The sequence below is a fragment of the Curcuma longa genome, chromosome 1 (genome assembly GCF_044706935.1).
Source record: "Curcuma longa cultivar G26 ecotype Majalengka, Jawa Barat chromosome 1, ITB_CL_G26_1.1, whole genome shotgun sequence".
NCBI lineage: Eukaryota > Viridiplantae > Streptophyta > Magnoliopsida > Zingiberales > Zingiberaceae > Curcuma > Curcuma longa.
The window spans coordinates 14192428-14204991 of NC_133861.1; the positions used below are offsets into that span (position 1 = coordinate 14192428).

At 38.7% G+C, this 12564-nt stretch overlaps 2 protein-coding genes across 2 annotated transcripts; both read left to right on the forward strand.

Moving 5' to 3' along the window:
* Nucleotides 1-1144: 1144 nt before the first annotated feature.
* On the forward strand, nt 1145-8182 carry LOC141836235 (uncharacterized). The gene is made up of 17 exons (XM_074723678.1): nt 1145-1378; nt 1786-1875; nt 1974-2085; nt 2627-2654; nt 2805-2903; nt 3116-3185; nt 3265-3299; nt 3447-3521; nt 3604-3699; nt 5580-5643; nt 6008-6061; nt 6463-6548; nt 6649-6709; nt 6803-6867; nt 7088-7193; nt 7534-7622; nt 7752-8182. Exons 1-17 carry the CDS (start codon nt 1313-1315, stop codon nt 7912-7914), a joined length of 1359 nt encoding a protein of 452 aa, XP_074579779.1. The 5' UTR covers nt 1145-1312; the 3' UTR covers nt 7915-8182.
* Nucleotides 8183-9258: 1076 nt separating this feature from the next.
* LOC141827772 (putative alpha,alpha-trehalose-phosphate synthase [UDP-forming] 7) lies at nt 9259-12246 on the forward strand. The gene is made up of 3 exons (XM_074715096.1): nt 9259-11270; nt 11438-11711; nt 11890-12246. Exons 1-3 carry the CDS (start codon nt 9259-9261, stop codon nt 12205-12207), a joined length of 2604 nt encoding a protein of 867 aa, XP_074571197.1. The 3' UTR covers nt 12208-12246.
* The last annotated feature ends 318 nt before the right edge of the window (nt 12247-12564 follow it).

The following is a 12564-nucleotide window of genomic DNA, read 5'->3' on the forward strand; positions in this document are numbered from 1 at the left end:
TGGCCCCTGGCTCAGACTCCGGATTAATGCCTTGTTCTTAAAACTAACATCCTCACCAGTCTCATCCATTCGATCAGTGATCAGTGATCGATCAAAAGTGAAATGATTGTTGTTGGTGACTTGCAAAGTACTAACTGGATTATTATCCCTGGCTTCATTCCATATATATGTTGGATTGTGAAAGGCATGCTTTACCCGTATTAGTTTAAAATACATGTTCAAATAGGAAGGATCATCTTTTTTCTATTCTTCCTAACAGTGTTGTTTGTTCGTAGGCAAAATGAGAATCAGTATAGGAGAATTTTTTTTATATGAAATATAAATATATATTAATTATTATATGAAATATATTATATTTGGGGCTAACACAGTAATATCTCTTTAAAACTATATCAATAAATAATGACACCCATGCAAGATAATCATTCTTAATCGTGTCGATTACTAATCGTTCAAATAAAATTTGAATATCAGAGAATAGAATAAATATAATTTTATACACTTAAGTTTTTATTTTATGAATAGAATTATATTTGTCAAAATTTTAATCTAAATATAAAAATAAATATAAAGATATGGATTATTGGAATTTAGTCGTCCTTTCAAGGTGATTAGAATATTTAAAAATAATAATACAATTTTAGCTTAAATATTACACACGTGGAATTGTAAAGACAGTTATTACATTTGATCACATATTTAGTTATTTATTTAAAAATTAATTTATTTATGAATTTACAACAAACTGTATAATTCAATATATATGATTAAAAACATACATTTTATGGGTATATTTTTAATATACATAATTCGGATCAAATACATTTTTAACATTTTAAAAAATATTATACTGACATTTTTTAAAAAGTAGGAGTATTTAATCCTATAGTACGTACGCCTTGCAAAAACTTTATAGTTTTTTAAAGAATAATTAAGAGGTGAGATAAAAGAGTCTTAGAGAAATAAGATCAGTAAAAAAAATAATCAAACTTCGATCCTTATAAAAAATAAAATTTAATGTAAAATAAGAAATAAAAAATTTGCATTATATATATATATATATTTATACAGATATTGTTATATTAATTATAAGTCGGTATTAAAAATTTATGATGAGCTTAAAAACCCCAAACCGCCGCAGCCCCTCCCCACTTCCTTCCTCTCCGCAGCCCTAGGACGCCGCAGCCGCCGGTTTCTTCCTCTGTGCAGCCTTGCGCTGCAGCCCTTGGACGTCGCAGTCGCCCCTTGCTTCTTCTCCGTAGCCTTGCTCCGCAGCCCTAGGACGACTCCCGCGTGATCGTCGCCATCAGACATGAAGGTGAAGGTGATATCGCGCTCCACTGAGGAATTCACTCGTGAACGGTGCCAAGATCTGCAGGTTTTATGTTTTCCTCTTGCCCTCTCAATTTGTTTCCCATTCTGGCCAAACCAATCTGCTATAGGTTTTGTGACGGAGTGTTCGCTCGGTTCTTGTTGGCGGTGTCAAATTTTGATTTTTCGCTGTCCCCATGATCTTTGATGGTCTTGATTCGTTTGTTGATGATTGCTATTTTGATCGAGAGCTGTTTGTTTTGGCCTTCCTTGCTTGCATAATAGTATGATTATAATGCACAATTTTTGGTTATATTGCTGGGTAATATCGCACCTTCTTTGTCAATAAGAACTATATCTCGTAACATAGCTCAAAGATATCTTCATTTTATCCTAAACCATACTCAGATTCTGCTCAAGAGAAATTAGCTGAATATTCAAAAGTTTAGCATTGCATCTCTTTTCTTTCCACAGAAAGTGTTTAGAAACTACGACCCTAACCTTCGGACCCTAGAAAAAGCAGTTGAATATACAAGGGCTCTAAATGCTGCAAAGTTGGAGAAGGTAAATCTATTTCTTTTTGTCCTCACTGAAGAAAAAGAGTTCTTTCCATTTCCACACCTGTGATTTATATCTGATACCATCTATTTGCATGTTTCTAGATATTTGCAAAGCCTTTTATAGGTGCTATGGACGGACATATTGATGCTGTATCTTGCATGACAAAGAACCCAAATCATCTGAAAGGAATATTTTCAGGTTCAATGGATGGAGGTACATAACGCCCACACATGCTTAGCATTTCACTGCCTCTGCTTCCTTCCGTTCATGAATTGGTATTTCAGTTGAATAAAGCATTATTTATGGATTTAATTTGTTGTTAGAGGCGTATGCTGTGCAATGATACGTAGATTTATATGAATGAATAGTAATTTAGTTGCATTTTCATTCTAAGTATCCTCTTTCATCTAATTATTCTATAAATTCTTTAGATATATTAAGCCGCTCCTCTGGTTGTAATCAGTTAAATGATTTTCTACATGGCTTATCTAGGTGGTTTTCAGCCAACCCATTGCATATCTTACACTCTATGCATGATATATATGATTCATTAGCTTAGTCATTAGTTATCATGTGCTGGTATTCTATTTATTTATATATGATTCACTTCTCTAATTGAATATATTGTTTCATTTCTCCCAACTTTTCCCCATACATTGTGGTTTTTATGGTATATGCACTTACTGTTTTACTAGACGTGTAATTTATGTGTTGTGAAATTAAACATTCTAACAATTTGCTGCCCATTTGACAGATATTCGTCTTTGGGATTTAGCAACCAGGTGCTTCCCTAGAAGCTCAAATATAGTTTTATTTTACTATAATGAATTTATTTTTTTCTTGTAAGCATATCAGAATTGAGAATAATGACAGTTTAACCTACCTTAAATTGTATTGATTTGATTTGTGCTTTCCTCTGATTTTTTTATTAGGAAAACAGTTAATCAATTCCCTGGTCATCAAGGTGCTGTACGAGGCTTGACAACATCTACAGATGGAGACAGACTCTTATCGTGCGGCACTGACTGCACGTGAGTTGACAATGTTACTTTGTCCCTTTCCCGCTGAGTCTTTGTGTAAATGATTGCATTCTCTTTATTGAGCGTTGATGTCAGCCACTATAACTAAATTTCAGTCCTGTCATTTAAAATTTGGTATTAGGGGTGAAATTTGTAACTATAAATTTGCTTATCCTGTGGGTCCTGATCTGTCCTTTTCTTGATCCTATTTGCACTCTGACCAGTGTCAGGCTTTGGAAAGTTCCTGTTTTGAAGATGATAGACCCTAATGAATCAAATGAAGATTACTCACAGGTTTTTGAAACATTTTTAAAAGATTAAATTTTATTTTCTCCTTACCTTTTATGCTAAATGGTATAATGTTATGTTTCAGCCTCTTGCGGTTTATGTTTGGAAGCATGCATTTTGGTGAGTATTTTTTGTCATTGCCTTGTTGAAAATAATTACTAAATTTCATTCTTATTTATTGCCAGATATTTGCTTATTCTTACCCTTTTCTTGTAGCTGATTGTGAGTTCTCTTCTAAATCTAACTAGTAGTTCTCTATATTCTTAGGGCCATCGATCACCAATGGGATGGTAACCTCTTTGCCACTGCTGGTGCTCAAGTTGAAATATGGGATCAAAACAGGTAATTACGATTACCATTGGCTTCTAATATTATTTCTATTTGATTATGAATGCTTTGGGATAATTTGAGCTACATTCAAAAGGTCTGAGCCCATCAACACTTTTGAGTGGGGTAAAGATACAACTGTTTCTGTGAGATTTAATCCTGGAGAACCTGATCTACTGGCAACATCAGCAAGGTATACAAATTTTTTGTTTTCATTTAACCTATGCAACTACTTCTGATTTTTATGCTTTTATTTTAGACAATTATACATGTTATCTATGAACTAGAACCACAAAGAAACTTTGTGGTTATGTTAGGTTGGATTTTTTACTTGCCATTGTTCTTTTGTGTTTGGTCTAACCATTTGGAACTTTAGAAAATATCTATTTAGGTACTTGGAATTTCTTGTAAACATAGGGTCACTATTGTGGGTAAAAGCTCCCATTAACTTACACATTCTATATGTATGACCCCGAGAGTTGCTGTACTTGGTACTTCCTGTAAACATACCGTCACTAATGTGGGTAAAAACTCAAATGGACTTAAATGTTCTGTGTGCACGACTTTGTCCGTTCACAACAGTTGAGCTCCGCCAACTGTTCGACGACACATGACAAAAGGGCATTGGAGGGTGTACCTCCTGTAGGCCTATTAAAGGGGTGATCTCTGATCATTTCAGTGATTTTTTTTTACTTAGAGCATTGTTAGAGCTTTTGCAAAACGACCATAGATCTTTTTACAACTTCCACAACCTTTTTAGAGCTTTTGATCGCATTCAACAATTCTTGACAAAGAGGAAGGAATAAAGGATGAGCATCGTGCAGACTAGGCAAAACCAAACACTCCACCTTGACTTGTACAAGCATATCTCAATCCAACTCCATATAGTGGACCAAACTATGTTCAATTCAGATGACTTAAAGTTCCCCTCGGACCAACACATTCTCAAATTAGTCCCTTGCAATTCAAGGGAACTTAATGACCTCTCAAGCCACTTCAGGCTGACTTGTATCCATTTCAAACTTCAGACTGAATTATACTCAATTTAGTTTTGCTCAATGAGCCCCAGGCTTTGCCGACCACTTCATCTTAAATCAACAAATTCATCTTGGTTGAGTTACTGTCAACTTAGGCAAACTCAACTAAGTCCCGTACCACTTCAAACTGAAGTGCTTTGCTTCCTCCTTTGGCAGATTCTACCAGACTTTGAACTGCTTCAGGAATTGCACTCAATTCAGGCAAGCTCAATGAGCACCCAGTCTATTTTGACCGTGTTTGACCTTCTCTCTAATACGGCTATGATTCAAATTGAGGTCTTAGCCAAATCAATATAATTGACAGACTTCTATAATCTGTTGTTAAATTACCAACATACACATGTTGTGAAATCACCATAACAGTGTAATGGTCACCATTCACCAACTAAGAATGAGTAGGCATATATTAGCTTATGAAAAAACTGCTTCCCGTCGCCATTTTTTGAACGTTAGTTACATTTTAATCTTGGTAGATATTATTAAGAGTCAACCAGTTTGTCAGTCTTTTAAATATCTTTTGTGTATTAAAGACCTAGCTGCCAGACTGATCACTGGAAACAAGATCTATTGATGAAAAAGTGGCAAGGATAAATCTGACCAACTAGCTCTCTTTTTATGAATTTGAAGTGCCTTGTTGAAATTGATGCCGCATGAAACTATTATCATTCATCATAGGGATTCTTCTAGCCAACTGAGATAACCATTTACTTTTTACTTTATGCATGGGAAGTCATATTGTCTAGTTATGGAAGCCCCTTAATTTCCTTTAGAAAAGAACTTTTAGACTTCTCGGTGACTTGTTTTGTAAAGCTCGAGAGATTCTTGAATGTTTTGTAGCATGCAAAATAAGTAACAACAAACCTTTGGATTTTCTCCCTACTTTCTTTAATGCTGACATATTCAAGTGACTTCTTGTGCTTTTGCCTTGCTTACCTAATTTGTTGTTTTGATGTCTGACCATTTAGATGATATGAATTGATTTTTTGTTGAATATCTGTTGAAGTTATTTGCTTATGATGCTTTTTCACTTTGGCAGTGACCGCAGCATAGCTATATATGATTTGCGCATGTCATCCCCTGCTAGAAAACTAATCATGCAGGTCCTGCTTCATCTTCTTACTATTATTATTGTCGATTCTTTCTTCACCATTTTCCCATCTATAAAGCTATATTTCCAATGTATCAAAACCCTTAATTTAGATTCAGACCATCTGCTTCAATCTGTCAATTGATGATATATTTGTTGTTTAAAGCAGCTTCATGTATCTATATGGTAGTTTGCTATTGCACTTTAGTTGCTAATTGTGAAGCTGTTTCTGTTGTAAATATCATCATAAATATTTATGCACTCTCTAATTTATCATACAATAGGGAAGCTTGACAAGTTAAATGACAGGATTAATAATGTTAGCTTAATTTTTTTGTTTGATTTCCGAAAGTCTTGACTTCTACTTTCTGTTACAGACGAAGACTAATGCTATATGTTGGAATCCCATGGAGCCAATGAATTTTACAGCTGTAAGCATCTTAAACTAAAGCTATGCTTTTTTCTTGCCTTAGTTCTGATTTTGTTCCTGTTCATTCAATTCTTTTTTAATTTGTTCTTCATTTCTGGGTGCATTTTCTTTCTTCGTCATTGATGTTGATAGACACAAGTCTTCCATATGAGAGTGCTTTTGTCGTTAAATAAGAATTTTTCATGACCATTGTTACATCAACATGGAGAATTAGATTACCTACTCAAGTGTAGCATCTTAGATGTTGCTTGAGATTAGTACGGCCCAAATTGGCTAATCTTTGGTGTGAGAGATCTCAAAATCTCTAATACTTATATTCTCCATCGACACCTTTACAATCCAAGTTTGGCTAATTTAGGTAGCTAATTTTCTTAAATGCCAAATGATAATTTGTTGTGGTAGGCAAATGAAGATTGCAACTGCTATACTTATGATGGTAGGAAATTAAATGAAGCAAAGCTTGTGCACAAAGATCACGTTTCTGCTGTGTGAGTGAGATTATCACATTCTCTTTCTCCTGCCCATATTCTATAAATTTCATGGAATTGAATAAGTTCATATTTGCTTTCTCTATGCTGATGAGTACAGGATGGACATTGACTACTCTCCCACAGGACGTGAGTTTGTTACTGGTTCTTATGATAGAACAGTGAGTTAGATCGTTGTGCTTTTTTTGTCTTCTCTTGCAATATGTGGCCAACTGAAATAATGTAGTTAGTCACTAATGGAACTCTGATTGCAGGTCAGGATCTTCCCATTCAATGGTGGCCATAGTAGGGAGATCTATCATACTAAGCGAATGCAAAGGTTTTTCTTTCTTTTAACTCATTTTACCGTGTCTGTGTGAAAAATGAATTCATAGTCTGCACTAATACATCAATAATTTGGTCTTCGCGTTGTCATAAGTTTATTTATTTTTTCGTTGTTGACTGATTGTTTTGCTTTTTCACAGATGTTTCTTGTTTCCTATACTGTGCACCTCATCATTTTCCTTCCAAGATATTTGACATATTGCTGTGTAATATAGGGTCTTCTGTGTGAGGTTCAGTTGTGATGCCTCTTATGTTATCTCTGGAAGTGATGATACTAATCTCCGACTCTGGAAAGCAAAAGCTTCAGAACAAATGGGAGTTGTAAGGCCCTGAACTTTCAACTGAATCTTTCTTGTTTTTATTTTTGATTTTTTTTCTTCAAATATATGGATGTGTAACCTTATAGTCAGTATCTCTCATGACCATTGGTTTGCCCCTAGTAGTAAGCAGCAATTGGATTCAGCAATGTTAATAAGTATTTCTTGTCTGTATTCATATTTGCCAAATCTACATGTGGATTTATTCCTGACAACTAATTGAAAAGAATAGTTTTTGGTCTAGTTGGTTGCCATTTCTAAATGTTTCGTTTGTATTTTGCGACAGCAGCCTTTGCTTTTCTTTTTGTGCTCAATCCCATTTGGTATCTCCTTGTCCAACGCAGCTCCTACCTAGGGAAAAGAGAAAGCTAGAATATCTAGATGCTGTCAAAGAACGTTACAAACATCTAACGGATGTGAAACGTATTGTCAGGTTGGTCTTTTTCCACGTTTATTTGTGAAAACAAATACTCTGAAGCGTTCATCCTCTGATCTACTTGTGTTTGATGCACCTCAATCTTGTGCCTTTTCTTGTTAATAACAATCTTTATTTTGTATTCAGACATAGACACTTGCCCAAACCGGTATACAAGGCAGCTGCTTTGAGGCGGACGATGATTGAAGCTGAAAAGAAGAAAGATGAAAGGAGGAGAGCTCACAGTGCTCCTGGAAGTATGCCCGTACAGCCCTTCAGAAAAAGAAGAATCATCAAAGAGGAGGAATGATTTAGCAAAGAAACAAGGGTCGCTTTTTCTCCAAAGCTGCATGCAGCCAAATGCAAGATTGCTCCTTGTAAGAATCACAATCTCAAGTACTTCCGAGTCCAAGGTCGACGATCAACAACAGTTCCATCTGATGATCACACTGAAATTTTCAAGTTTTATCCACCCCTTAATTGTGCTGTAGAAAATGCTAGTGATTTGTATTTTTGAAGCCCAAATATGACAACGATTAATTTAGTCTATGAAAGTATTGGTCTCTGAGCTAAAAACATATCAGTCTCTGTGATTCTGTAGAATGTTTATTGTTTTTATGTGTGTAAAAAATGCCTCAATAGCTTAATGTTGGTAGAGTGATAGGTGCCTTAGATTGCCATGGACAAGCTCCACAGCTACAACTGTCTTAGTGACTTCATAGCTTCTTAGTGAGATTATCAGTATTAGGTATATTTTGAGGATCACACCTATGGAACTGATATTAGACTTCTCAGTGGTATGTTGGCCCTTTATTTATTTATTTATTTTTAAAAGAGTTGCTAGGGTTCCATCTTTGTTGCACCGTGAGAATCAACCTTTAGTAGTTCTTTTTTTTTTATTGATAATGATTTTTTTATCAATTAATTGTTTGATTGTCAAATTTACAGAGTTGTAAAAGTCTCTTCTCTTGTTAATAATAAAAATAGGAATAATATGTTTTATAATTAATAAGGGAAAAAGTTATTTATTTTAGAGTTAGTAAAGTAAAATAATTTTAAGTTGAAGGATTAATTTAACTAAAACATTTTCAGGACATATTATGTCTGTAAAAGTAGAATTCAAATGATAATGCAAAATAACTAGTCGAAAAATATTCAAATGTTAATCCCCTCATAAAATAGTTATTTTTTAAATAGATGAAATACAGTTTAAAATTAAAATAATAGATTTTTCTTATATGTAATTGGCATTGATTTTATATCATCAAATTCTAATCATAATTTTCGTACTTAACAAACTATTGTTAATTTTACTTGTAAAAGAAATCACACAATTTATCCACCTGGATCCATAGACTCGGATCGTCACAGTCGGATTATCATACGTGTCGACCTCCCAAGTCCTCCCGCTCCATTTTCTGTGGAACCCCTCATTCTTTCCAATATCGCTTCGTTTCTTCTCATTTTTGTTTTCATTTTCAGATGCGTCAGTTTCATCTTCGTGGACAGTTAAGGCAGGAATTCCTTCTCTTCCAATAAATTGTCCGCGATTTGAGAAAATTTTCCATAGAAAGTAGAGATTCAAACTTTGAAGCGAGCAGTTACCGATCGGATCCTACTCTCTCGGGCGGGGTTGGCAGCGAGCGGTGCCAAGATGATGTCCAGGTCGTACACCAACCTCCTCGACCTTGCGTCGGGGAACTTCTCGGCGCTCAGCCTCGGCGGTGGCAGCGATGGCTCCTGCCGTCTTCGCCGCCGGATGCCGCGCACCATGACGGTTCCGGGATCGCTCTGCAGTCTCGAAGAGGAGGACCGCGACTACAGCGTCTCCTCCGATGTGCCCTCCTCCTTCTCACAGGACCGCATCATCATCGTCGCTAACCAACTCCCCCTCCGCGTTTTCCGCGGCCCTGAAGATCGAGGATGGTCCTTCTCCTGGGACGAGGACGCGCTCCCACTCCAGCTTAAGTGCGGCCTCCCCGATGATATGGAGGTCCTTTACGTAGGCTCCCTCTGCGTGCCTGTGGACGCTGAGGAACAGGACGAGGTCGCGCAGACTCTTCTCGAGCGCTTCCGGTGCGTCCCGGCCTTTCTCCCTGCCGACGTCAACGATAGGTTCTACCACTGTTTCTGTAAGCACGCGCTGTGGCCTCTTTTTCATTACATGCTACCTTTCTCCGACAATGTAAGCACGCACTTCGACCGCGGCCTCTGGGAGTCCTACGTCCTCGCCAACAAGATCTTCTCGCAGCGGGTCATTGAGGTTCTCAATCCGGAGGACGACTACGTGTGGATCCACGATTACCACTTGATGGCGCTCCCCACCTTCCTCCGTCGCCGCTTCAATCGCCTCCGCATGGGGTTCTTCCTGCATTGCCCCTTCCCCTCATCGGAGATCTACCGCACGCTCCCCGTCCGCGAGGAGATCCTCAAGGCCCTCCTCAACTGCGACCTCATCGGCTTCCACACCTTCGATTACGCCCGCCATTTCCTCTCCTGTTGCAGCCGAATGCTCGGTCTCGAGTACCAATCCAAGCGAGGCTACATCGGCGTCGACTACTTCGGCCGCACTGTCGGGATCAAGATCATGCCCATCGGAGTCCACATGGGCCAGCTCCAATCCGTTCTACGCCTGCCCGACAAGGACCATCGCCTCGACGATCTCCGCCGCCAGTTTGATGGCAAGACCGTGCTCCTTGGCGTCGACGACTTGGACATCTTCAAGGGCATCAATCTCAAAATTCTAGCTTTCGAGCAGATGCTGCAGCTTCACCCGGAGTGGAGGGGACGGGCTGTCTTGGTTCAGATTGCCAACCCTGCAAGGGGTCGCGGGAAGGAGCTCGAGAGCATTCAAGGGGAGATTGTGGAGAGCTGTGAGAGGATCAATAATGCCTTTGGCAATGCGGGATACACTCCGGTCATCTACATAGACCGCCCTATTCCTCTCGCTGAGAGGATCGCGTTCTACACAATCGCTGAATGCGTGGTAGTGACAGCAGTCAGAGACGGCATGAACCTCACGCCATACGAGTACATCGTGTGCAGGCAAGGGATCACTGGCGGCTTCTTTATCTCTGAGCCGGAAAGCCCAAGGAAGAGCATGCTAGTGGTGTCGGAATTCATTGGCTGCTCGCCTTCCTTGAGCGGCGCCATCAGAGTGAATCCTTGGAACGTGGAGTCGACGGGAGAGGCCATGAACGAGGCGATCTCCCTATCTGACACCGAGAAGCAACTGCGGCACGACAAACATTACAAGTATGTGAGCACTCATGATGTTGGATTCTGGTCCAAGAGCTTCCTGCATGACTTGGAGCGGTGCTGCCGAGATCACTCTCGAAAGAGATGCTGGGGGATTGGGCTGGGATTTGGATTCAGGGTGGTGGCCCTGGATCCCAACTTCAGGAAATTGAATGTGGATGGAATTGTGTCGGCCTACGAGAATGCAAAGAGCAGAGCAATATTTTTGGATTACGATGGAACTCTGGTTCTTCCCACCGCCATTGACAAGAAACCCAGTGGAGAGATTATTAGGATCGTTAATTTGCTATGCGCTGATAATAAGAATGTAGTGTTTCTCGTCAGTGGAAGGAGAAGAGATAGTTTGGAGAAATGGTTTCTTCCGTGCCAAAAGCTTGGGATTGCAGCAGAGCACGGCTACTTCATGAGGTGCCTTGTAATTTATTCTTCCCTACCAATTCAGTTACATACATGCACATAAATTTTTACAAATTGTTCATCAAGTTCCTAACCGGTCAATGCTATTCTATCTGGATTACTTTCTTATTGTATTGAGTATAACAATCACTAACTATTGATTGGTTAAACATTTTCAGGTGGACCAGCGATGAAGAATGGGAGGTTTGTTGCCAAAACACTGACTTTGGCTGGATGCTGATGGCTGAGCCAGTGATGAAATTGTATACTGAATCTACGGACGGATCGTATATGGAAACTAAAGAAAGTGCGTTGGTTTGGCACCATCAAGATGCTGACCCGGGCTTTGGTTCTGCACAGGCTAAAGAAATGCTCGACCACCTTGAAAGTGTTTTAGCCAACGAACCAGTCTCAGTGAAAAGTGGTCAGTTCATCGTGGAAGTCAAACCTCAGGTATATATCAAGTTTCTAATATTTGCACATTTTCATGTTCTAGAGTCGACTATTAGAACTACTCTACTGCAGTTGCATCTGCTCAGATTCAACATGATAGGCTTTGATACCTTTGATTAGCAGGAAACAGTCAACAAGCTGCAAGATACCTTTAAATCTGCAATATATATCTTTGTAGGGAGTAAGTAAAGGTTCAGTTGCAGAGAAAATCCTGTCTTCCATGGTGAAGGGCGGGAGACAGGCAGACTTTGTGCTGTGCATTGGCGACGACAGATCCGACGAGGACATGTTTGAAGGCATTACTGACATGGTGACGAGGAACCTAGTCTCCCCTTACACTTCGTTGTTCGGTTGCACAGTCGGGCAGAAACCAAGCAAAGCCAAGTATTATCTCGACGATACCAGCGACGTCGTAAACATGCTCAGGGCGCTGGCGGAGTCCTCCGAGAAATCCTCCTTGCCTACAGACATTCCAAAACCTGAAATCTCACAGTAAGTATTTTCTGTGGAAAGAGACATTCCAGTGCCATGGACTCATTGCTGAAGAACAAATAATCATTTTACACATTTGTTCTATTGGTTCATAATGATCGAGAATGGTTAAGTATTCATGATCTGGCTCTTTAGACTTGTTAGGACCAGTCATGAACTAGATTCAGCCAAATTTACAAATAAACCAAGTAAATGTTTTTGTTTATATATTGGCCTGCGGTTTGTTGCCTTAAGAACTTGTTTGTTTAGTGGCCACAGGTCTGCTGCTTGTGTATTTTTTAATAGGAGAATCTGATTCTTGCAGAATTTTTTATCGAATCATTTATCAAAACCCTTTTCAGCAATAATTAGCTGAACGAGA

Bases quoted from the DNA above. Each gene is read 5' to 3' on its own strand.
- LOC141827772 (XM_074715096.1), top strand. From the start codon at position 9,259: ATGATGTCCAGGTCGTACACCAACCTCCTCGACCTTGCGTCGGGGAAC. The intron at 11,271-11,437 runs GTGCCTTGTAAT...AAACATTTTCAG, and splicing joins GAGCACGGCTACTTCATGAG to GTGGACCAGCGATGAAGAAT. The intron at 11,712-11,889 runs GTATATATCAAG...ATATCTTTGTAG, and splicing joins TCGTGGAAGTCAAACCTCAG to GGAGTAAGTAAAGGTTCAGT.
- LOC141836235 (XM_074723678.1), top strand. From the start codon at position 1,313: ATGAAGGTGAAGGTGATATCGCGCTCCACTGAGGAATTCACTCGTGAA. The intron at 5,644-6,007 runs GTCCTGCTTCAT...TTTCTGTTACAG, and splicing joins CTAGAAAACTAATCATGCAG to ACGAAGACTAATGCTATATG. The intron at 6,710-6,802 runs GTGAGTTAGATC...CTCTGATTGCAG, and splicing joins CTGGTTCTTATGATAGAACA to GTCAGGATCTTCCCATTCAA.